We start from the raw sequence: 26,202 nt of genomic DNA, 5'->3' as shown, positions 1-26,202 counted from the left end.
AGGACCCCTGTATCCCCAGTCACCTCAGAAGAGCAGAGACAGAAATCAAAGGAAAAGAGTGCTCCAAAATTATAAAACATAAATCAAAATGCAAAGCTGGAACAAATATTTCAGTTACAACTGTGTAAGTGTATTAAATGCTTTGATAATAGCTAAAAATACTTTTTTTAAATGACTACTTGAACTATGTTTTGTTCAAAAGAGTTATACCTAAAACAAAATAGTGCAGGAAGATTAATAATGTAGGATTTATTTGATAAATATGAACAGAAAGAAAACAGATAGCAATATCAATATCAAAACAATTAGAGTTTAAAGCCAGATCCATTAAATAGGACAAACCTAGACTTACTTTATTGGGTAAAATTGATACTAAAAATATAAAGGTTATAAATAATAAGTATGTGTAAAATAACTTTGCATCATCATATAAGTTTTTTATTTTTTTAATTTATTTTAGTTGGAAACTAATTACTTTACAATATTGTAGTAAGTCATATAAATTTAAACTCAACAGAGATAAACATGCAAACACAATTGAAGTATCAAACTTATACATACCACTATATGTCTATAACAAACAAAATTTATAAAATAGTGCTGAGAATTCAATAAAATTAGCAAGATTTAAAATAAGGGAGCATCACCTTCACTAAACTTTGCAACCTACAAATAGGGCTTAGGCATTTCTGCTGCTTCCTAAGAAATTACTCAGCTATCTCTAAAGATTCTTGAAAAGTAGAAATACTAGCAGTCATATCTTCTAACCACAGTGTAATTAATAACAAAATGTTTCCAATCAACCCATGAAAACTCTCCTAAAGGGAGGAAGAATTTCCAGTAGGAAATAAAAATTTCAAGTACAAACTGTTTGGAAGAAAAAGGGGAAATATACATATCAAAGTCTGTGGAATGAGATCTAAGCTCTTTTTAAGAGGTACCTTCTTAAAAAGATTGAAAATAAATGAGCTACACCTTCAGAATCAGACGTTATAAAAAGGAAGAAAAGCAACCTCTTGGAAACCTGAAAGAATTTAATAATAATAAAACAAAAAAAGCAGAACTGAAACTTGAGTCCAGGAACTTGTTCTTTGAGAGTAAAAATGAAAAGAATAAAATAGAAAACCTCTGGTAAACATGGGAAAAAAAAAAGAACAATACTAGTAATCAGAAATGAAGTTTGCTGTGAGGGATATGGTAGTTTTTAAAAGATTGTAGAATACTTCATGCCATTTTATGCTAATAAACATGAAAATAGGTGAAATTAAAAGTTTTCTGGAATGCATAAATTTTGAGAAGAAAATTGCCACATGAATCCAAAAAGTACTTTTAGTAGTCTGTTTTAACTCTAAGAAAATAAATAGATGTGTAGTCAAAGATTTATGTGAATAGTAGCTTTATTTTAGACTAAGGATTATGTTCTTATTAAGGACTTGTCTAAAGTCCATTACATGAGATGGAATCAGACCTGTGTAAAGTTAAGTGAGATACTGAACCTCTTGGAATGTCAGTTTCCTCATCTGTAAATGGGTATAGAATATATAGTGACCTCTCTTTTCATTTCTTAATTTTGCTTTATAAAGACCTTAGTCTATAAACTAAAAAAAAGACTTTTAATTTCTTTTTATGCAAAACATTCTAAATATGTAAAATGGAAAACCCCAATAATTAGGGCCTGGAAGAAGCTATTCAAAAGGTATTTTGATTGGCTCCATTTAATATTAGAAAATACTTAGTAGAGGGTCAAAATTTAGAATTGAAGAATAATGTTTTCCTTCAAATCAGCCCTAAAATTTAAAGGAATAGGTTATGTGCGTTTCAATAAAAATATGTGAGAATAAATATTTTCCTTTTCCTGAGTCACATCCATGTAGTATGTTTTCAGCTTATGTTCTGTATTGTATGCACAGTATATAATTTAAAAGAAAAATGAGGCTTTTTAAAAATCCTATAACACAAAATAGTGATGTGATTTTTGTCAAATCTAAATATCAATAAATGCTCCTTTAAATTTCTGCATATGATAATCATAACTAAAAGTTAAAGCAAAGGGAATAAATATTGAGGATTGAGTGTGTTTGTTTTAATGTAAGACACTGTAGAAAATTGAATTAAAATCATGGAAATAATTTAGAAATCCATTATACAGTTACGAGGAAATAATGCTGTAATTATCTTATGATGTTGATACTGTGTATCAACTTTTAGTATTTTCAGATACTAAAAATACTGTACTCTGTTAAATAAGCAAATTAAAAGTTTCATTTTATTTTGATGACTAGTTACAGGATCTTCATCCTTAAGTCTAAACAGACATCACATAATTGTCTTTTAAATTCTTACTCATTAAAAAAATTGAGAGAATATAAGTATTATCTTCTAGAGGAAAAGGATAATTCTGTTAGACCTAATGGTTCCCATTAAGACAATATTTTATGGGCAGGGTTTTACACACCCTAGAAAAGAGAACATAGTGAAGTTAAAGGACAGATAGAAAAAGAGAACACGTGCTTGTTCAAGATGTCTGGTTTCAGTAGATTTGGAAGTTTTCTTTATTTCAAGTCAAGAGATCTAATTAAAGAATCACTTGTCAGCAAGCGTTCTGTGCAACTTATCACATGCAAATTTTATAGACTAATATTGCTGAGTATAATCATTTCTCAAGAATGTTTTGCTAATAGAAATAAAGAATAAATATATTTAACTATGTCATAGAATATATTTCAGAGTAGACTTGCTGTCTGTTTTGAATGACCATACCAGAAAAACATTGACTTGCATTATCACTTAAGTAGACTTGGGTAATGAAATTGACCATAATACTGGATTTGCACATCTGCTTATTTATTTAGTTTTGAATACTTCCTTTATCAACATTAGGAAATGAACTCTTCCATATTCAAGTGTTTATATTGCATAAGTAAAAGATATTTTATTAGCAAATCAGTCAAGGGCTCTGAAAAAAATGCATTATTCTTAGCTCTCTGGAGAGGATAAAAACAAGCTGCATGTAGATGGAAGTCTTTCACTTTAGCTTATTTGCTTATTGTCTTTTTGTTAGTGTCTTAAAATTACCTCCGTAGCCAATTATAACAATGGAAGCAGTCCCTATTTCTGACTTTAATATTCTTAGAAATCTTGCTCTTCATAACTTGTTAAGCATATCCCACAGAAACTGTAGATGTGATTGGATACCTGACCAAAGCCATTTTGGAACCTGATAAACCTTAACTATGACTGACACTATCATAAAACTAAATATGCAGTTATAACCTTTGTAATGTTTTAGACTTTGGGGCAATAAACTTGAAATTGAGATAGTCTTATTAACTTTTATAGCTTGAAGAAAATCACAGAGATCACTAGCCAAGGCTTTCATTTTCTGTATGAAGAAACCATCCCAAAGCAGCCAAGCTAACCAATAATCTGACTATGATTGCAGCTAATTAACTACAGATTCAGGACCGGAACCTCTCTTTTCTGATTCCCAGTGGAAAACATTCTCTTTTCAGAATACTCTCTTTAGAAAAATTCTGTTTTAAAAAAACCTGGAAGCATGGATACGTTCAGTTCAGTTCAGTTGCTCAGTCGTGTCTGACTCTTTGCGACCCCATGAATCGCAGCACGCCAGGCCTCCCTGTCCATCACCAACTCCTGGAGTTTACCCAAACTCATGTCCATCGAGTCGGTGATGCCATCCAGCCATCTCATCCTCTGTCGTCCCCTTCTCCCCCTGCCCCCAATCCTTCCCAGCATCAGGGTCTTTTCCAATGAGTCAACTCTTCGCATGAGGTGGCCAAAGTATTGGAGTTTCAACTTCAACATCAGTCCTTCCAATGAACACCCAGGACTGATCTCCTTTAGGATGGACTGGTTGGATCTCCTTGCAGTCCAAGGGACTCTCAAGAGTCTTCTCCAACACCACAGTTCAAAAGCATCAATTCTTCTGTGCTCAGCTTTCTTCACAGCCCAACTCTCACATCCATACATGACCACTGGAAAAACCATAGCCTTGACTAGACGGACCTTTGTTGGCAAAGTAACGTCTCTGCTTTTTAATATGCTATCTAGTTTGGTCATAACTTTCCTTCCACACGTTAAATAATATCAAAAATTCCAAAGGCCTATCACAGAAACACAAAAATAGAAATTTGTTATAAATTTGACCTAAGAGAAATGTATTAACAAAAATCAATATGATTTAATTACTAAGTCTTATTATTGATTTATTCATTTATTTTGTGTCCTGAGAAAGGCTCTTTAAGACTGATTAAGATGGCTCGGGTCATTTTTCTTTAAGCTCTGAGGAAAATTTTGATGTATGGCCTTTTATTAACAGAGTAAGTTTTCCAAATCGTATCTAAAGCACTTAGAATATTTAAAAATACATTACCATGTGTAAAATAGATAACCAATGGGAATTTGCTGTATGGCTCAGGAAACTCAAACAGGGGCGCTGTATCAACCTAGAGGGGTGGGTGGGATGGGGAGGGAGACGGGAGAGAGTTTCAAAAGCCTATATGTATACCTATGGCTGATTCATGTTGAGATTTGACAGAAAACAGCAAAATTCTGTAAAGCAATTATCCTTCAATAAAAAATAATTAATTAAAAAATTTTTTTAATTATAAAAATAATGGTTGTGATATCTAGATCATTTAAATTTTAATGAGTTTTAGTTGCAAGGATCTGGAACCTTGCTAATCAATGTCTTCCACAAATCAACAGCATCATGATCGCTGGGGAATTTGTTAAAAATGCAAAATCCCAACTTCCCTTCCCTCCACCTAGACTTACTAAATCAGAACCTGTGTGTGAACAGGATCCCAGGTGATTCTGATGCACGTTAGAGTTTGAAACGCACCTACTCAGAGAGTTACGAATCTCAGAACCTGGTCCCCTTTGTTGTCATTCCCTTCTCTCTTTGTTCCCTGCGATTTTTCATATTCTCCTTCCTGTTCACCAGAAAGGAATATAAAAATATCATTGCGTGCTTAAATAAGCAAAAAAGAAAATCAGATCAAAAGTGTGTAGAAGGAAGGAGAGGAAATCTATCTTCCTTCTGAGATGGCATAGCTGGCTGACTGGCTGACTGTACTTACATGTCTTTGTCATGTTTTTAGTATCTAGTAGATCTATATTCTTTTCCCTCCTCTAGGTTCTCCCAGAGTCATTATTCACATTGGCCACTGCTCCCAAAAGCAAGGTTGCATAACTGCATGAGAAGTGGAGTACAGGAGTAAATTATACAGTGTTTAATTTACAGAGGGTGAGCCACAAAGCATCAAAAGTCGGGACTGCCAGTTCCAGCTGAGGACAGAGAGCAGCAAAGGATTTATTATTGGTTATGTAACCTGGAAACCTCTATGAATAGCAGACATTGTGAGACAGAAATCATTGTAATTAAAAGCAAAGTTAAATACCTAAGTCCATGTCTCCATATACGAAGATGACTCTAGCGAGTGTTTCCTCTAGTGAGTGATGGATTGAAAGTCTAGTGTAGTGATTAGGAGCTTAGACTCTTAAGCTAAAACTCCTTTGATTCAAATTCCAGCTCATCTACTTCTGACTCTGTGACTGTGAGTGAGTTACTTAACCTCTCTAACCTCTTCATTTGAAAATAGGGAAAAGAAAACAACTGTACTTACCTACTTCATGGGCTTATTGTAAACAGTAAATGAGAAAAGCTGTGTAACCAATACCTAGCACAATGTCTGAAACATAGTGAGCACTCAGTAATCATTAGGGTATGTTTGTTTGTTCATGCATTCATTTATTAATGAAGATTCTTCTCATAAGTTTCTCATAACTACACAATAGCATTTTTTGTGCAGGTTTTCTGGGATTTGGCTGTGGTTTGTGGCCACGACAAAGAGCTACAGCTTTAGCTAAAGGGATTCTCTGAGGCTGAAGAGTGAGTGAGTGTTGATCACCTCTAGGATAATGACTACTGTATTGGGTATGGTGCTGGTGGTACGTAGTGTCATGAAAGAAAATGAGAAATATTATAGAATCCCTTGAGGCACTTAGATTCTAAATGGAAAGAGATGAGACGTACATGGAAGAAGCAACACATTCATATGCTGAAAATTCTGTAGTATAAATGAGAATGCCTGGAGTGATTGAAAGGCAGCCATGAATATTGATTGTGCTATTAGCAGTTTGTATTCTCTTCAGTTCAGTTCAGTTCAGACGCTCAGTCGTGTCCGGCTCTTTGCGACCCCATGAATTGCAGCATACCAGGCCTCCCTGTCCATCACCAACTCCTGGAGTTTACGAATTGAAAGTGGGAGAACTGTTAGATTTGTTAGGCAAAACGGTAGTTGGGCATGCACAAAAGATTTTTTTAAATCTGATACTTTTGAATCTTGATTTACAATGCAAGTAAGCACTATAGGGCAGAATGTGAGAAAGTACTGCCACTGGTGCAGTTAGAACAGCCAGCAGCCTGCGCCCTCACTGTGCTAAGGTACAAATCAGATGGTATTCTATCATTTCACCATTCCATTTTATATTGACTTTTTTTTTTTTTTTTACTACTTTTCAATACTTTCAAAGAATTCAGGATTTTGGAGAAAATGAGAAAATTGAGGAAGTTTATAAATGCTCGATAGAAGGGCTATAAATTAGGTGTTAAGATGAAATGTTTTAGAACTCGAGGTGTTTTTCCATCATGAGGAACTTAGGCAGACGAGTCTTAGGTAGGCTCAGGTAGAGTCCTGTAGAAAACAGTGTTTGTTCCCTGTTCTCTGCCCCCCAGCACCCCTGCCCAATGTTTAGAGCAGTTTTAAGAAGATGCTCCTGTCTGTAGGTCTGAAGGGAATGGGCAGGAGAAATGGACTTGGGCTGGGGGAGCTAGAAACAGAAAAGCAGTCAGCCGCAATTAACATTTAGGAAAATGAGAAGACCCTGGACTTAGGACCATGGCAGTAGTCTGAGAGGCAGAGATGGTTTTTCAGAGGTCACTTTTGAAATTATCTGTCGTGGACATCTTAAAATGGAGAAAAAATGCTGTTTGGAACGAACCACCCAGGGCCGTCTCTAATCTAGAGACAAGAGAAGCCGGCATCTGTCAGTGGGTGATAAAATGTCACATGAGGATCGCTCAGGGCCTGGATCGCCTCATATGTTTGGTTCACAGGCTCTGGTCCTCTGCTTAATCTGACGTCCTTTCTTTTGCTTCTTTTTCAGCAGTGCCCACGTATCCCAAGTCAGCAGTGTGTCAACAACTGGAGAGTAAGTGGTCTGCATTGGGCTTTTTTCCCCTCCTTTCACTTACTAAGCAGTAAAAAAAAGCTATTCTAATGGTGTGCTGCATTGGAAGATTAATACAGTACATAAAGCATGATGATTTTTTGACTACCCACAGAAGACAACTAAATAAGAAATGTTCCTATTTGAGTTTCTGTGTGGGCGTGGGACTGGAGAGAGCTTGGCCATGTGAACATCTGAGATTTTCTGTTTATTTCAGTCAAAATAATGTTAGTCAGTTAGTAGGTGCAAAGCAGTCTATGTGGTTTAGGAAGTATCTTGTCATTAAAGGTGAAGGTATGAGCATATATTTTACTTCTTCCTTCATTTGTTTTAATCAGCCTCCATTTATTGACTGACTGCAATACACTAAGCATAATGTTAGGTGTCTGATGTTAAATAAGCCTTGGGCACTGTGTTTGGGGACTTCCCAGTCTGATAGAACACAGAAAAGGAAGGAAGTCAGTGATGGCAACAAGTCCTTTTTCCTCTGGGCAGTGGCAGTGCTCTGCTATTAATAATTACGTCCATCACATGTCCTTTCCTTTTAATTCTACTAGTCACACTTAGACGAAAATCAGAATTCCAGTTGTCTACCCCCACCTACTACTCTGACCACACTGTTGATTGTGCTTCAGCTATGTGACACTGCTGGGGCCTGGGCGGGCCGTTCGGAGCATCTTCACCAGCAAAGATCAGGGGGAGGAGGAGTGGTATGATATCAGGTGGTGTGATGAGGAGGAAGAGAAAGGAATTAGAAGAAGCACTAATTAGTATGAATTTGGATCTAATAGGGCTTCCCTGGTGGCTCAGATGGTAAAGAATCTGCCCGCAGTGCAAGAGACCAGGGTTTGATCCCTGGGGTGGGAAGATCCCCTGAAGAAGGAAATAGTTATCCACTGCAGTGTTCTTGCCTGGATTTTTTTTCCAGGGATTTGGAAATTTGGAATTTGGAAATCCCTGATTTGGGATTTTTTTTCTCCTCCTTATTAGACAAGGAAGCAATCAGAGGGCAGATTTGATCTCTCTTATCTTTATGAATTTTAAAGAGATTCTAGAATTATGCCAAGACAAGACGTATTCTTGCCTGTTTGTTTCCTAACAACTTTTACTTCTTATGTGACCTGTATAGTGTTTGGAAAAGGTGTGGGTTTGCTATGTGTGTATATATTAATTTATTTAGATTCCTAGGTACCACTATTAGGTAATCTCAAATTGTTGGGATGTGGAGTTCAAGATGTTAAAGTTCTAATGCCCAAGTCAGACTACACTTGCTCATTGTCTTAAAATAGTTTTAATGAAATTACTATGAATCTATGATAAAACTACCTTTGGAAAATCTAAAAGTTCTTAAATTGTTAAATTTTCAAAACTCATTTAACTAAATGTATTTTTCAATCTGACCATTTAAAAAATATATTTTTATATTCTAACAGCTTTATTGAGGTGTATATACAAAAACTACACACATATTTAATGGACACAGAAAAGGAAGCAAATTAGTGATGGCAACAAGTCCAACTCAATAATTAGTTGAGTTTGGATGTGATTCTCTTTTCAAGTGAAGGAAAACACGCTTTGTCAGTTTAGAATTCTTCATGCCTGCTTATTCAGAATTAAATAATGAAGTGGTAAGAGTTTAGATACATTGAAAGACTATATAGCTTTAAAAATGATACCTTATCTGTCTTATTATCACTTTTGTCAGCCCCTGTGCTTAACTGTTTTCTTCAGGTTGAATAAAATAAATCTGTCCTTCTCTCTTCAGTAGTATATATTGGGATGTTTGCATGAATACGGTTTCAATCATTTATATCACAGTTTAACTGAATAGAGATTCAGAAAGTTTTACCCTTCTGTTATTAAGAGTAATTGCTCTGCTGAGTTGTTCTTTTTTAATAGCATTATTTTCTATGTCATTTTATCTTCAAGAGATTCAAATAGATAGTAGGGATCATAAAATCATTTGTGCCAATTTGCTTTGTAAATCATACTGTCTTCCCCTGAAGAACTGGTATGAAATCTGGAAGATAACTTGCCTTTGTAAGAATAGGTTCATTATTATTCCTTGAGGAAAAAAAATCTTTCCTCATTCTGCCTTGTATTAAATGATCCTTATTTCCTGAATGCCTCCTGTAATTGTTGCTGGATCTGGTGTGAGCATTTCAGTAATTCTGGACCCACAAAGATGTAAAACACAATTATCTGATTGGTGGAATACATTCCATTTAGTTTTGTTTCTCATACACAGTGCCAATATTGGAAGATTAATTCCTCATACTGTCTTTGCTCATGCAGTGGTAGTAGATACTCCATTGGAAATGCTGATATTTCCAATATTATGGGGACTTTTTATTGAAGAATAGTTGATTTACAATGTTGTGTTAATTTATGATTGTACAGGAAAGTGATTCGTTCTTTCTTAAATATTCTTTTCCACTATGGTTTATCATAGGATACTGAATATAGTGCTGTGTGCTATATAGTAGGACCTTGTTGTTTATCCATTCTGTACGTTAAAGCTTGTATCTGTTAACCCCAACCTCCCAGTCCATCCCTCCCCCAACCTCCTCCCTGCTTGGCAAGTACCAGTCTGTTTTCTATGTATGGGGACATATTTTTAAACACAGTTATTGATTTTTTTTTTTTTTAGGCTCTTAGAAAGAACCATCCGGTCAGCTGTAGAACAACATCTTTTTGATGTTAATAGCTCTGGAGGCCAAAGTTCAGAGGACTCGGAATCTGGGGCATCATCATCTTCCTCCACATCCACCAAACAGCGACGACGCCAGGCTAAGGAGCAGGATGAAATTCGACACAGCAGAGATGGGTGAGTTGGCATTGATACTCCTGTTTACATTTGCTCTATTCTTTTAAAAATATACAATACATGTCCAAATTCGTGACTGTTATAGTACGCTCATTTCAGTATTACACTCATTTCAGTATTCAGGTTAAAACTTGAAAAGTTTTCATTTTGACCCTTCTAAGCTTAGTTAATATTTGGAAATTCACAGGTGATTGAATAAATATTTCATTTTCATCTGGATGTTTCCTATGTGGTGGGAAGCTACCTCTGATTTAGTACATTTCGTGGCTTTCTCATCAATATCTTATTTAGAAGGATCCTGCGCCATTGGAGGAGAAAATTGCCAGATGCCTGTCTAGAGGTGGTTTTTTTCCTTGTTAGACAACACTCAGTTTGCTGTTAGATTTTCTTATGAGCCAGCAGATTTTCCTACTTATATTGACCTGATTAAATACCAGACCGTCACTAAAGTGCTCTGACAGTTGATTATGTTTTAGTATAAGAAAGGCTGAGCTCAAGTCTAACAAAAGAGGAAATGCTTGAGTTCTTTATTATCACAATGGCTCATTTTAAAGCATTCTCTTAGCATGAATTTCAAGAAGACGATTACAATAAACTCTTTTCCCCATTAAAAGATTGATAAAATACAAATGAATAATAACCACTCATGTTATTGAATAATCATGATTTAAATCATTAAGGAAAATAAATTTATATATAATAGACTATATTCTCACATTTTTCCTGAAAGTTTACCTACTGTAGCATTTAGTCTCTATAAAGTTATTATTTTGTACTTCTTATTAAATGTCAAAGACTAAACCAGACCCTAGTTCCCTACATTCTTTTTCACCTGGACTCATAATCTATGTCAAAATGCGTGGTGGTGCACGCCTTGTTCAGCCAGCCAAGATGGATGCCAGAGAGAAGGATTCTGGGAGGTGGTCAGACATATGGTGTCTCCTTTTGACCTTTCCTGAACTCTTCCAGTTGGTGGTGGCTCATTAGTTCCGTGTTCCTTACCAGGACCTCCTGTGGTAAAACAACTCATGCAAATAGTTACTACTATTTGCATGGCCAGGGTGGGTGGTTTCAGTCAGCGTGCTTCCCCTAACAATCTGAAGAGGTGCCCATGAAGCTCTAGCCTTTTCCTCCTCTGGAGTTTCTTCATCACTCATCCTCACTCATCGTGGTCAACTGTGTGTTGAGTGAGAGAATCTTGGCGTGCAAACTGTTTATGGCAGAAGAAACTTACAGTCTCACCTGATTCATTTCCTTAGTGTGTGGTCTGGGCGATCAGAAATCCCCTTCCCATGCTCCTTGTTAGCCTCATCCTCCTGGTCATAAGGCCCCTCCTAACCTGTCACCCTGGTCACTATCATGTCTTGAGAGTCCTTCTCCTTTAGCTTTCAGTCAGTACTGAATGGCTGCTCCTCTTCAGTATGTCCCAAGAGAGGCACTTACATAGTGTCAGATTTGAAAATGTTAAGAATCATTACTATAACCTATAGCAACTATGTTTTTCTCAGTGTTTGCTTGTACATAATTGATTTGTTATGTAAGATTTCTGTCAAGTTTTGCTTAAAAAATTAGGAAGAATTAAAGCTACACTTCACTATCTTCTATTCAAAACTATAAGCCCTATGGAATGGTTTTAAAATGTTTTGAAAAATCCATGATATGTTATTTTGCCTGCAACCATTTAGAAAAATATCCCCACATTTCAGGGTGAGATTGGAGAGTCAATAAAATCTGTACTAATACCATTATGACATTTTTTAAAATAAGCAATGCAGAAGACAGACTAGAAATACTTTAGTGTACCTGATTTCTTATTTGTCTCAGTTCATAAGGAAACATTATCAGGCTTATATTATTATTTATTACACTAAAAATATAAAAGTTTAAGGAATATATTCATTATGTGAGAGAGCTCAATGTAATTTTCATTTAAAAATTGACCATCTGCCAGGAGCATGAAAATATTGTTGAATTTTGGTGGTGGATATAAGGAAGTTCATGGTGATAGTCCCTGTATTTTTCTATGTTTGAAAGTTTCGTAATAAATATGTTTTTTAAAAAAGCAAAGCATGGCTATTGAAAATGATTTCAATCTTCCAAAACACAATGAACTAAAAAATTATACTTATTTTTATTATATAAATATGATATTAAATTCCTACTGCAAACTAAAAGAAAATCGTGCTACCTTAGAATATTAAAAAGTTCAGGATTGCCAGAACATTACGTGTGCATGCATGTAGGGGAAGGAGAAAACTCTGAAAAAAGAAAACCTGAAATGTGGAGAGTGAGAGTGAGAGGCCACCAGGATCTAAGTTCAGATTAAATCGTGGTGACATCAGGTGTGAGAGTCGGGATATTACTGGAAGGATCATGCTCCTGTGCTTCTCAGGGTCGCCCAGGCACTGACTCACACAAGAGCAAAGAGCATCCTGTGAGGACAGCAGGATTTCCACCTAAGCACAACTGCACAACTAGATTTGGGAATATTTATTTGAACGGGATTTATTCCAGTCATTCATTCACTATTCAAAAAGATTAGAAAATAAACTTGGTCCTTTAGTTTCTAAAAATAATTTTTAGCTTTTGTATTAATCTGCTCAAGCTGCCATAACAAAGTACCACAGACTTAAACAACAGGAATGCATTTTCTCACAGTTCAGAGAGATTGAAGTCCAAGATCAAGGTGCTGACAGGGTGGGTGTTTGTTGCGACCTCTCTGCCTTGCTGGCGGTGCCTGCTCAGTGAGTGTGTCCTCACACGGCCTTTCCTTGGTGTCTCTGGTATCTGCCTCTTCTTATAAGGATGCCAGTCCTCTTGGATTAAGTCCCCACCTTGATGACCTCATGCAACCTTAATTACCTCCTCAGAGGCCCTGTCACACTGGCAGGTAGGGCTTCATCATATGAATTGGGGAGAGGGGGGGCACCGTTTAGTCCTTCAGTTCGGTTCAGTACCTCAGTTGTGTCCAACTCTTTGTGACCCCATGGACTGCAGCACGCCAGGCTTCCCTGTCCATCACCAACTCCAACAGCTTTCAAACCTAAAAATTCCTCCATTAAAAAATTATAATTGGATCTATACCCCAGGAATTAAGAAAATACAAAGAAAGAGACATAGTTAAATATTATAGTAAAATCATTGTGAATTTGAGAGAGATTTAATAGTGTGGCCTGCAGGTTAGTCCCTAGCAACTTTTCCTCATGTATTCATTTATTTTATACTTGGAATATTTCTTATAAATGTAACATACATCTTTTATATAATTTTATAAATGTATGTATTTATACATTAAAAGTATAAAATAAGGCTAAATTAAATATGGAGTATTAAAAATCACCAAGATAGTGTAATAGTAAAAATATTATGATAATATTTAATTCATAATTTTGCCTCCATGATAGCCTAAGACAAGATATGAATTTAAATTACAGAATAAATATTTAATTTACTCTTTCATTTGGGGATATGATTGATAGTAAAATATGTTCATCTATTTTTATACTTTGGAGCTCACTTATTTCAAATATAGTTTTGGGTGGTTAAGAGTTATCTTTATATATTTTTAAAATTGAATTATAGTTGATTTACAGTGTATTAATTTCTGCTCTACAGCAAAATGATTCAGTTACACACATACATACATTTGCTTTTATATTCTTTTCCATTATGCTTTATCCCAGGATATCGAATGTAGTTGCCAGTGCTATACAGTGGGACCTTGTTGTTTATTCATTCTATAGGAGACAGTTTGTGTCTGCCAACCCCTAACTCCCACTCCATCCCTCCCTCCCATCCCCTTGGCAACCACCAATCTGTCTTCTATGTATGTCCGTGATTCTCTTTCTGTTTTGTAGTTAGGTTCATTTGTGCTATATTGTAGATTCCACATGTAAGTGATATCATGTGGTATCTGTCTTTCTCTTCTGACTTAACTTCATTTAGTATGGTAATCTCTAGTTGCAGGGAAGTACCTTTAAGATCACACCATGACGGAGAGTAAGTCTTATTGATTTATACCTGACCAAATGGTGCTGCACTGATGGTTTAATTTGTACTGTGATGTAGTAAAAGACAAACATTTCACTAAGTACTTTAATTTCGTGGAAAACCTCTTAAAAGAGAATGTTAAAATGCTTAAGGGAAGCATTTCAAGAGCATTAAATGAATTAAATTCTGTAATTAAAACTTCTAAAACTAAGTCATGAAGGAACACTAGTTATAAGCTCACATTCAGAAACTGGTACTGGGAAGTAACGGATCCATATTTCAGTTAAAATGCTTTGTATTCCATAATTCTTGTTATATCATTTTTACCAGGATCATCTAATATAGTCTGATTTAGGTATTAATGCATTTATACCATGATAAAATGTCTTTCTCAATTGGAGAAAATCAGTGTCCCATTCTGGAGAAAAAGATGTATTTCCTTTTCAGATTTTTCTTAATATATTAATTTATAAGATTCATGTATGTGTATGTATATAAAACCTATGAATAATGGAAAATGTCTTTGCAAGTTTGCACAATTCCCCTGGTTTTGAATACAGATTACTTTCGGTACAAATACAAAAGCTTTTCATTGGTAGAAACACAGCCCTCGCCAGTTTGCCTTTAGGAATAATTTCTCTTTTAATCTGATACATTTGGCACCAAGCGGTCTCAGGAGTAGCACTCGGCTCAAATTTTGATAAAAGATGAAACATGGAATTTCTAGGCACCTTCTTTCTGCATGATGCAGTGTCACTAAAACGTCCTTTTTGCCTTTTAAAGTAAAATGAAGCTAATTTTTTTTCAATTCAAGGGGACTTCTCAACAAAGAAAATATTCCTTCTGGCTTCAGCAATCTTGATGAATGTATGTTGAATGCTCATGAAGTGGAAAAATTATATGAAAATACTTCTGATTCTATTGAAGAAAGGGGTAAACCTAAACGTCAGAAATCCAGTTCCAAACTTTTTGAGCTCAATGAAAATCAAGATGGTCTTGTGGTAAGTGCATGATTCTATAAAATTTTTACTTGTAGCCAGTTCAGAAATACCACATCTCTTTTCATTGCTTTGTAAAAAGTAAAAACTAATGTCAAGCCGAGTTTCACAGAATTATAGGGCATGAGTTCTGAAAGAGACCTTAGAGGTACTAAGTATACACACTTTTATTTCTTTTTAATTACTATAAAAATCAAGTTCACGAAACACTGTATTTTGCCAAAGGAACCAGAAACAACACACACTTTGATTTCTGTGTTATTGAAATTGGTCTGACTTTTATCTCATTCTTCTGAGCATTTTTAAACTTTATTTTTGGAATAAAATTATCAAAGTGTTTTTTCTTATTTTCCTCCATTTTATCTGTTCTTATCTATATCAATAGAAAAAAATTAATGAGTTTAAAGTGAGGTAAAAGAAAAATACATATGGAAATAGGTTCAACTGTCTTTGTGTTCAGAAATCCCTTTGTGTTCAGAAATTTAATTTCAAAGCTATACTCTATAGTCTTTTTTCCCTATGTTAATCAGAAGCAAATTAATCTACACAGTTACCTCAGACCTAAATGCTGGTTCATGAATTTGATATATAAGTTATGCAAGTGAGTTTAGTCAATAACTCAATATTTATCCAGTTTAACTATAAATATACATCATTGTTTATTGTGTATGTTCAGTTTCTTTGAAAAGTGAGAACCGAAGTCTGTCTTCTGATTTCCTTTAGCTTTCAGAAATTTAACCCCCAAAAAAACTGAAGTTGAATTTGATAACATGAATTGGAGTCCCTAATAAAAATAGGTAATATCCACTCTCTCACTGGGTTTAAAGCCTCTGTTCTGGTTTATCTCAGCAGTTTTTACCTCCATGCTGGGTTCTCTATAAATTTAACAAAACTCATGGGCCACCTATTTTCCCATGGTCAGTTTCTGCCTGTGCTCAGAGAAAATTCCCAATTTTATTCCTTAAAGAAAATATGCATAAATGCAAATCTAGGGAAAGCATGTTTACTCCATTTTCCCCCAAATGTCTTGATACCCTGTTTCTGGAAACAAACTGATCAACTAGAGTAAACAGTCACCCACCTCAGACTGGTGTCTGACACAGTTCTACAAATACAGCTTCCCAGGTGGTGCTAGTGGTAAAGAGCCCATCTGCCAATGCAGGAGACATAAGAGACACAGGTTTGATCCCTGGGTCTGGAAGACCCCCAAGAGGAGGCTTTGGTAGCCCACTCCAGTATTCTTGCCTGGAGAATCCCATGGACAGAGGATCCTGGTGGGCTATAGTCCATGATATTGCAAAGAGTTGGACATGACTGAAGTGACTTAGCATGCATGCAAGCTTTGAAACCATTATATATTAAATGGTTTTTAACACGAACTTAATTCTTATTTTGAAACTCCAATACTTTGGCCACCTCATGCGAAGAATTGACTCATTGGAAAAGACCCTGATGCTGGGAAGGATTGGGGGCGGGAGAAGAAGGGGACGATGGAGGATGAGGTGGCTGGATGGCATCATCAACTCGATGGACATGAGTTTGGGTAAACTCCGTGAGCTGGTAATGGACAGGGGGGCCTGGTGTGCTGCGATTCATGGGGTCGCAAAGAGTCGGATACGACTGAGAGACTGAACTGAACTGAAGTTCTTATTTGAGGGAAAAGTAAAATTTTTAATAAACTAAATGATACTAACTCCGTTAGCTCTTTATTTGGCCCATGATGTGTTTTCATCAATATTTTTTCCACCAGGAATCTTAAATTAGCTAAGTGGTAGTAGCTAATGAAACTGGAGAAGTATATTTATTCCTTAGAATACATGTGTGGTTGCTAAAACTGTGGACATAGTTGATGTTTAAAAACATTTGGATGAGAGAGCTTAATTCCATTCTGTGTTTTGTTTTTTTTTTCTGTGAAAGGATTTGTCCCCACCTTAACTGCCAGTTTCCACATTCCAGGATTGTGCAGGTCACATGTTAACATAAGTGAGCTAAGTGGAACGTATCTTTGTTGCAATGAATAATTTAAGGCCCTGCCAACACAGCTCAGACAGAAGCAAAACTTTCTCATCTGTGAAGTGAGGGTATTCTCAAAGATATTTCCTGACTCTCATATTCCATTCATTTTAAATCTCGTCTTCGCAGGTAACCACAAAGCAAATAGCTAGGGAACATGACAGTGACTACCGTTTAGACCACATCCTGAAAGTGAAGTTGTGCTTCTTAACTTCCTACTTACTTTTAAACTTCTATTTTTACTTACCCCCACTCTCCTCCAAAACCTTCTCTTATTCCTTTTCAAGTTCTTTATACACTGACTAAACTTTTGTTTCTGGAAAACATATGTAATAGTATACCTTCTCTGTGCTAGGAAATATTTCAGAATCTGGGAATACATCTGTGAGACAAACAGGCAAAAATCACTGCCCTCATGGAGCTTACATTCTGGTGGGAAAAACAGACAAAATCAAGATAAAAAAGTCAACCATAAAATATATTACCTAGTGATAACTGTTAGTAAGAAAAATAAGGCAACAAATGAGGATAGAAATTATAAATGGGCAGGGGTTGCAATTTTAAATAGAGTTTTCAGAGATGGCCTTCCAAGAATTTGATATCTGAGTGTAAAGATCTAGAGGAAGTAAGGAAACAAACCATACTATCACAGCAGGTTTAGAGACCCCAAGAAAATCACTTATATGAAATGTTCAAGAAACTGCAAAGATACCATTATGGTTAGAAGAGAATGAGGAAAGTGAAAAAGATAATGGAAGGTGAGGAGAGAACAAATTAAGTAGGGCCTCATAGAACATTGTAAAAACTCTGCCTTTAATCTGGGTGAGATGAGAATCTGTGTGAGTGTTCTAAGTAAAGCGGTGATGTGACTTACTGAAATTTGGTTTGACCACTGTGTTGAGAACAGACAGGATGCAGCCAAGGGCAGAAGCAGAGAAACCAGTTAGGAAACTATTGCAGTAATCTAGGTGTGTGCTGATGATGGCATGAACTAAGGTGATCCTTAAGCCAGCACATATTGCCTTGCAGGTTGCACTGCTGTAGGGGACATTGTTCACATTGACTAAAATGTCCTCCTAGAGTACTGTATTGCAGTCGTCATGAGGTAATAGATGCTTTCTGGACATATTTTGAACATAGAATTGACAAGTTTTCCTGATATTACCTGTGTAGTATGAAAGATAACGCCATGGGTTTTGGCCTTGAGCGACTAGAAGGTTTGTGACACCAATTAACTGAGATGGAGAAGAGAGAAGTTTGGGAGATAGTATCATGGTTCAATGTTGGACATGTTTTTCGAGTTTGTTTGTTTGGCTATTCTCTGTCTTAGTTGCGGCATGCAAGATCTTTGATCTTCATTGCAGCGTTTGAACTCTTAGTTGTGGCATGTGGGATCTAGTTCCCTGACCAAGGATCGAGCCCAGAGTATTTAAAGTCAGTATACTAGATGAAGTAATCAAGGGTGTGAGTTTGAACGGAAAAGGAAAGTGACCTCAGGGACCATGAGCCCTGAGGCCTATGAACATGTAGAGGATGGGGAGATAACAGGGTACCAGTAGAGGAGACTTAAGGAGGAGACAACAGCAAAAAAAAGGAGAAAATGAGGTGTGTTTGATGTTTTGGAAGCCAAGTGAACCAGGTATCTCTAGCTGGAAAAAAGGTCAGATGGTTAACCAAAGAGAACAGTGAAAGTTTAGCCATTGGAGTTAGCAAGCTGGAGATCACTCAGTAAGAGCAGTTTTGATGGAGATAAGGGAGCAAACCATTTTCCGGAGAAAATGAGAGGAGAGGAACTGAAGAGTTTGAGTGATAATTTTACAGTGATCTCGCCAGCCCGTAACACAGCCAAAAAGACCTAAAAGAACATCTTGCAGATTAAGAATCTCTCTAGTGGGAACTGTCTGTGTACTTTGCCTTGTCCTTTTCCCTTGCGAGCTATCATGAGCAGCAGAGACCGAGAGACTGCAAATAGTTCTGAACTCAGAAATTAGTGGTAGTGAGTGGCATTGAGTGCTCGGCCTTATCTCTAGTGATTGCTGTGGTCAGAACCTTCTGCTGTCTTCTTACACTGCCAGCTCACACCTGTGCTCTTCAGCCTCTGTCTCATGGAAACCTTGTGCCTTAATTTGTCTTTGAACAGCTAAGACAGCAAGCTTGTGTTTCAGTGACTTCCCTCTTTCCTGCTTCAGAATTTCTCTAGATCTCTACCCATTTTCTTACCTGCTCAAATGATAAAGGTTTTTCTGAAATCTAAGATTAAGTATCCTTGAAAATTATGTTTTCTGCATCCATCTCTCCACCTCTTGTACGTGTGCAAACATATACACACTCACTCACTCACTCATGCACTTTTCAATGCTTTCTCACCACTAGCTCATTTCTGTTGGCCTAGAAAATGCCTCTATCTCAAAAACATTCTTTCTAGGGCACAATTTAACAGTTTGAATCAAAAGCCATAATTTAGGCATTTTATCTAATAATCCTACCTCTGCTATTCTGCTCTGGAGACAGCATCATACATATGGAAAGGACCAGAAGTACTGATTTGCTCACCGCATGGTTGTCTATAATCATGAAGAATTAGAAGCAATTTAAATATTCAAAAGTAGGAGACCAGATAAGTAACATTTGTATGTCAATTCAATAAGATATTATGTGTCAAATAAAAATGAGGGTTCTGAAGACTATGTAATAAAGTGAAAAATGTTTGGCAAAGTGTATTTTTAAGGGCTTTAAGTGCTTTGCATATATTATCAATTTTAATCCTCCAAATAACCCATAAAGTAGTAATTATTATTATTAATATTCTCATTCTGAACATGAGGAAAATGAAGCACAGGAGATAAACAGCTGACCAAGGTCACACGTAAGTGGTGGGGCTCAGGTTCCATGATACTCTCCCTCAAAAGTAGGTTGTGAAGCATTATATATAGTGCATGCATTTATGTGTTACTATATGTATATAAATATGTTCCTAGAAAAACACACAAAGGAAATATACCTAAAATGATTGAACAATAGTATTGTGGTGGTGGTGATGGTGGAAGTATTAGGGGCAATTTTTACTCTATCCAAAGAATATTTTCCAAATATGTGATTATACTAATGCCTTAATAAGCTTTACATTTTATGTATTTAAAAAAACATAGTCTAGTAGCCCTCTTATTCATAAACAGCATCTATTTAATCTCACATACACCCTCGGAAATCATAGGCAGGGTTCAAGGAAGCAGCTTAGGTCTTACACTCACACCTGAATTTCAGTTCCAACTTTTATCATTTAATAGCTATCGCAAGTGAGCAGTTACTCTGTAACATGTGAGTATTTCTATCTCTTTGTGGTTTTTTGTGAGATTTAAGTGCAATGAAATGTGCTAAATAATAGGAAAAACTGAAAACAGTACTTATATAAGTTCTTTCTGCTCCTTCTGTTCTGATGGTCAATCTTTGCCCTTCATTTTACCATCAAAAATTTTAAACAATCTGCATTTCCAGTTCTTTCCATACTTGCTAATCAACTCCTGTAATTCAGATTCTACCCCCACTTCTCTGAAGAGACTCCTTTCTCTGTGTCACTGGGTGAATGTGTGATATGTTAAGACCACTGTGCTGTTGTTGGCTTGGTCCTTGGCCTCCTGAAGTCCTTGTGGTTCTTGATCCTCTGTCCCTTTTTCTCAGAAATCTTTCTCCCTTGACCTCCAGGATGTTGATCTCTCTTTGTCCTCTTACCACAATGACCCTATTCCTCATTACTGTGTCCCTCACTGACTGGTTTTCCACAAGACAGGCTTAGATATAAATGTTACACAGATTATCGCCTCATCCCTTGTCCATCAGCACTGCACCTGAGAGCTTCTCTACTTCTGTGGTGTCAGATGTCACCTCTTTGGAAATGACTTCCAAAGCAACACTTCCATGATGCTCTGTGAAGCACACCTTAGACAGTACTTTCAGGTCAACATGTGAAAATCAAATGGATCATCTTTTCCTCCTTGGTCTCTTTTTCACTCAGTGTACCCATCTGATTTTACAGGTCATCATCTTCTTAGTCATTTTCTAAGGCCTTTCCTTTTCCTTACTCCCAATCCTTCTTCCAGTGTTTGTCATATGTCAAATCTAGTTGACTCTACTTTAAAAATATGCCCCCCCTTTTCCCTTTGTATTGCCATAGCCGAGGCACTTTTTATAACTAGTCTGGAATAGCAGGACAGCCACCTGGCACATCTTCATGCCTCCACTCTCTCCTCCACTCCCTCCAAGCCATTTTGTCTGTTTATAAGAACAGTCACTTACCTAATGTTGAAAAGCTCAACTCTTGGTTTTAATGCAGTATAACCCAGCAAGAACTCCTGTCAAAAACCACCTGACAGTGATTCTCTGAGTGGTGTCAATATAAGGTAAAAAAAAAAAAAAAACCCCACCGTTTGAACCGCAGATTGAAATATATTCATTCCTTCAAACATACAACAATTAACTGTATGACAGGCACTGTTTTAAGCACAAAAGACAAAATGGTGACCCAAACAGACACACTGTCTGCCATCTGGAAGTCTATATTCTCAAAAGATGAGACAGATGAGAAACAAACCAACATGTAGTCAGATGGCAGCAAATGCTGTGGAGAGAAGTGAAGTGGGGTGAATCAGATAGGGTGTGGGTGGGAAGCTGAGGATGGGCATTGAGCAGATTGAGTCTTCAGGTCCAGTGTCACTGAAAATGGCACTTATGCGGGGACCTGGACGAGGTGAGGGAGTGAGCCATTGGGCTATCTGAGGAGAGACTATACAGGCAGAGGGAGAACAGCCTTAGCCCTTGGAGGATGAGCAAAAGGCTCTCCTGGTCAGAGCAGAGTTGAGGGGGGAGTGTTGTAGGAGATGAGGTCAGAGGCAAAGCAGGGAGCCTGATCCCTTAAGGCTTTGTAGCCATTTTTAGATCTTTAGCATTTACCTTGAGTGAAATGAGAAGCCATTAGAGGATTGAAGAGAAGAAAGTAATTTTCTGAAGTACCTTTTGAAAGGATCACTCTGGCAACTGTATAGCCCAGGAATGGTGAGGGCTGTTCAGATAGAACCTGTTTTTAAAATTAAGATAGTATTAACAGTGTGACTACAGTTGGAGCAGTAACCAAATACAGAAGTGACGATGGCAAGGACCAGTGCCTGTCAGTTCACCATCCACCATTGTACCCCAGTGCCCAGCATAGCTCACCACTCACAAAAAATGTGTTTTAAGAAAAGTGAGCGAATGAATGGTTGCCATATCATTTAGTGTGGTAGCTCAGGTGATAAAGAATCTGCCTGCAGTGCAGGAGACCTGGCTTCCATCCCTGGGTTGGGAAGATCCCCGGGAGAAGGGAATGGCTATCCACTCTAGTATTCTTGCCTGAAGAATCCGATAAACAGAGGAGCCTGCTGGGCTACAGTCACAAAGAGTTGGACACAGCTGAGCAACTAACACTTACACTTTTTTTTTAGGGTAACTTGGGTAACAAAATGACCCAAAATTCAATGCCTTGAACACTGTCAAAGTGCTTTCTCCTGTGACAATCTAAAGCAGTTTAGGGCTCAGGAGAGGAGTTAGAAGATTTGCTCCACAGAGTGTTTTAGGGACTCAGGCCAACTGCTTCTAGCTTCAGCAACTAGCTTCCAGAGCGCTCGTGTTTTTCATCTGCGTTCCAGCTCACAAGAGGAGAGAATGAGTGAGTGGCAAGGCATGAACCTGGTGAGGCAGCTTGTTGGGCAGGCCTGGAAAACACACATACAGCTCCTCACATCCTACTGAAGAGAAGCTAGTCACATGGCCCTCTCTACCTGCCTGAGAGGCTTCAGATGTGCTCTCACTGGGCACGTGGCTCCTTCCTTCATCACTGTGCAAGAAAGGTGGAATGGATTTGGGTGGACAGCTAGCAAGCTCTTCCCTAGGTGTCCTCCTACAGTACCGGGCATTCTTTTTGAATATGGATTAATTTATACAGTTTTAAGCCATAAAACAGGAAATGTACAAAAGAATACAAAAAAATTCAAATTTGTCATGAATCCTTGGTTAATGAGAATATATCAAATACCTTCTCTTACAGCTCAAGGCTAGAGTAATGAACTTGTTTTGACTAGCAGTATTCCATGTAGCCTTCAAACTGAATTGTTTGTATATTGAGAGAAGGCATTTTCTTAGTGTCCTCTGTAAAGGCTTTGTCGTGCTTCTCTGGTGGCTCAGCGGTAAAGAATCTGCCTGCAATGCAGGAGACAGGGGTTCAATCCCTGGGTCAGGAAGAGCCCCTGGAGGAACACATGGTAACCCACTCCAGTATTCTTTGCCAGAAAAATCCCATGGGCAGAGGAGTAACTCAGACACAACTGAAGCGACTAAGCACAGCACACACACAGCATAAAGGCTTTGTCAGCATTTTATAGTTTTAGAAGCCAAATTTGTTTGTGCTCCAAGTGTTTTCAAGTATTTCAGTGATCAAACAGGTTTGAGCCTCGCTGTCAATGCCAAAACAGAGAGGAGGCCGGGGGGAGAACTGAAAATAAGCTCCACAGTCTAATTTTTGTAAACCTTTTGCTCTTTATAGATTTTCGGTCATTTTTATAATTGAGGAGAATGGTTCTTAAAGTTCAATTTCTTCTCGCACCCCCAAATCGTCCAAATAAATTATAGAAAATTTGTGTGTTTTCAAAAGTCTCTGGTAGGCCTTCTATGAGGCAGAACTAGATTTATCTATCTTTTTTAGTGCAATTCTGAAAGCAGTTTTATCAAATTATACTTAAAGACATAATCTGCCCTTTGCTGTTTCTTAAAATTATCTATTACCTTTAAAAGATACTAACTTTTGAAGACTAAAATTAAATTAATCCAATAAGATATGATGTTTTATAAGAGTTCTTTTACTTCAAATGAAAACATTAATGAACTACTCTTATACCACACCTGGAGAAGCATTTGGCACATAAAACAGTTAAAAACCTTCAGAGGTCATTGAGCCGCTATTTTCTCATAAGACCAGCACTGTTAACAACTACAGAGCATTTGAAAGTCCAGTAGCATACTTGTCTTACAATGAAAACTTTCTAAATTTCAGCCATTATTTTGACCTGTCCATTGCGTTTTCTCCTTTCCCCATCTCAGTGAAGTGGGGGAATGACTGATCTATTTCTTAATCTTCCCTCCCCAAACCCTTAGGCAAAGAATGGAAGTTAGAATCTATAAAGTGTTTTGCACCCACAGAAAATAGGTACTTTTGTTATGTACTCCTAGATCTTTACTACCCTTGTTAGTCTCATTCTTAAAAAAATTGCTGTAGGTTGCCAATTGTAACACATTCATCACATATTCCTATTTCCAGAAGATATAGGGGCAACCTAATTACTTTAGCAAAGGAACAGTGTGTACTCGCATGCTGCTTTGGTGAAAGCAGACTATGAATATTCAGTAGTTTCAGATGTGTGGAAGACAACATGAAAACTGGAATTATTACAAAGCTTTAGAGAGAATTACTGAACCATTTTGAAAGTCACCCTTTTTAAGTTACATCTGTAGAAACTCAGGTCCTTAGAGAGTTGTTAAACATACAGATCAAACATTTTTTAAAAAGTAAAGTAGGCGAGAGAGTTGAAGTTACAACTTGTCTTAACCCTGAAAATCAGCTCAACTTTCTCACATTTCACACCTGCTTTTTGCAAAGCTTTCTATTATAAAACATAACTATATGTTTTCTGTAATTCTCAAAGCCTATGTTGATTATCTTGGTTCTTTATGTTTTGGAAAAAAAATCCATCTTCTAACATTATGCTAACTGAAATATCTTTAAATTTATATTATGGTTTATTTTATGTTCTTTCTGAATATATCTTAGCCTCCCACCTGAAGATTTTTATTTTTTCTGAAATAGTTATTTGCATATAATTATGAAGGTATTTCATGTACAGTCTTTTAAAGTGATCTGAAGGTAGAGGGTTGTGCTTTCCCTAGGAATTCATCTTTCAGAGCTTCAGGGAAATTTAATACTATTGCACTAGATCTTACACCAAAGATTTTGATACTCTGTTGAAGATTGCCAGTGTGAACAAAGATTCTTTGTCAAAGATGGATCGCTCTTTATCAGGAAAATCACATTCCAGTAATAAGAGCAACTATGCTCTGGCTTAATGAGGGCCATTTTAGAGAAGCCTCTTCTAACTCAAACTTTAGAGGTATAAAAATGTACATATTATTGAATGTTTATATATATATATTTAAATTTCTCAGATCCATTCTAAAATTATCTGTGTAAATTATCTAAACATGTAAATGGGTATGCAGTAATGGCAGACACAAACACTGTCTTACCAGTTCCTGGGACATCATCTTAACTGTGGGCAAACAGCAGTAATATATTTCCTTGGAGATGTCACAGTTTTAGAAATCATAATAACACCACCAACAGCTAATATTCACTAAATGTATAAGACATTAGTTTAATACTTTACACATATTACCTCATTTAATCCTTACGACGGCCCTTTGTTAAGTATTGTTGCCACCCCCATTTTACAGCTGAGGAAACTGAGACTCAGTACAACCTTAATAGATCCTACAGTTAATAAATGACGGAGCTAAGATTCAAACCCAAACATTCTGACTGCAGAGCCACTGTTAATAACTCTTATGATATGTTGTCTCCCTTGTTTTTATACTTGATGGAACCTAGGGTTTTAAACTTTTAAGAATTGCAGACAAGTTGACCATACCACCATAAATGGAAAATAATTTATCTATCTACCAAGCCCAAGATTAGTTATCTACTCTATATGCTTGTTTTGTGGAGATTTTTGTGTATCTCAATTTCATAGGATCACTGTGAACCTTAATCACATGTATTTTGCAATGGGCTTTTCATAATGGAAGATTATAAATATGTAGATGAATGCATGTTGCTTCAATGTGTTCTTTATTTCGACAACATGGATTGTACTTAATAGTCTTTTAATGCAGAAATGAATCTTTGAGTTCAATGAAATTCAGGTCCAAATCTCCAAGGCAGCTCTGTGTTTGAGTCTACCAAATGCAAACGTGCTCTTGTTTGCATATTTGTAATCTTCCTGCTTAGGGACAGCTTACTTTGTGCTCAGTCACCTGAGTTGT

At 36.8% G+C, this 26,202-nt stretch overlaps 1 protein-coding gene across 13 annotated transcripts in view; it reads left to right on the top strand.

The window, feature by feature from the left end:
• The window catches only part of FAM13A (family with sequence similarity 13 member A), a 321,134-nt gene that overhangs the window by 250,213 nt on the left and 44,719 nt on the right, over window positions 1–26,202 (top strand). For 9 of the 13 annotated variants that reach the window (XM_081594264.1, XM_081594235.1, XM_081594207.1 and 6 more), the window contains 3 exons: window positions 7,192–7,236; window positions 9,905–10,081; window positions 14,886–15,072. In XM_081594264.1, the coding sequence (XP_081450390.1) occupies window positions 7,192–7,236; window positions 9,905–10,081; window positions 14,886–15,072 (409 nt within the window). The remainder of the gene's footprint in view (window positions 1–7,191; window positions 7,237–9,904; window positions 10,082–14,885; window positions 15,073–26,202) is intronic. The other 4 variants (XM_081594254.1, XM_081594225.1, XM_081594318.1 and 1 more) reach the window with 1 other exon arrangement.

The sequence above is a fragment of the Giraffa tippelskirchi genome, chromosome 1, assembly GCF_054371585.1.
Source record: "Giraffa tippelskirchi isolate mGirTip1 chromosome 1, T2T-mGirTip1v1.2.pri, whole genome shotgun sequence".
NCBI lineage: Eukaryota > Metazoa > Chordata > Mammalia > Artiodactyla > Giraffidae > Giraffa > Giraffa tippelskirchi.
The sequence above is the reverse complement of the archived record's forward strand: the minus strand, read 5'-3'. Positions and strand labels throughout refer to the sequence as shown.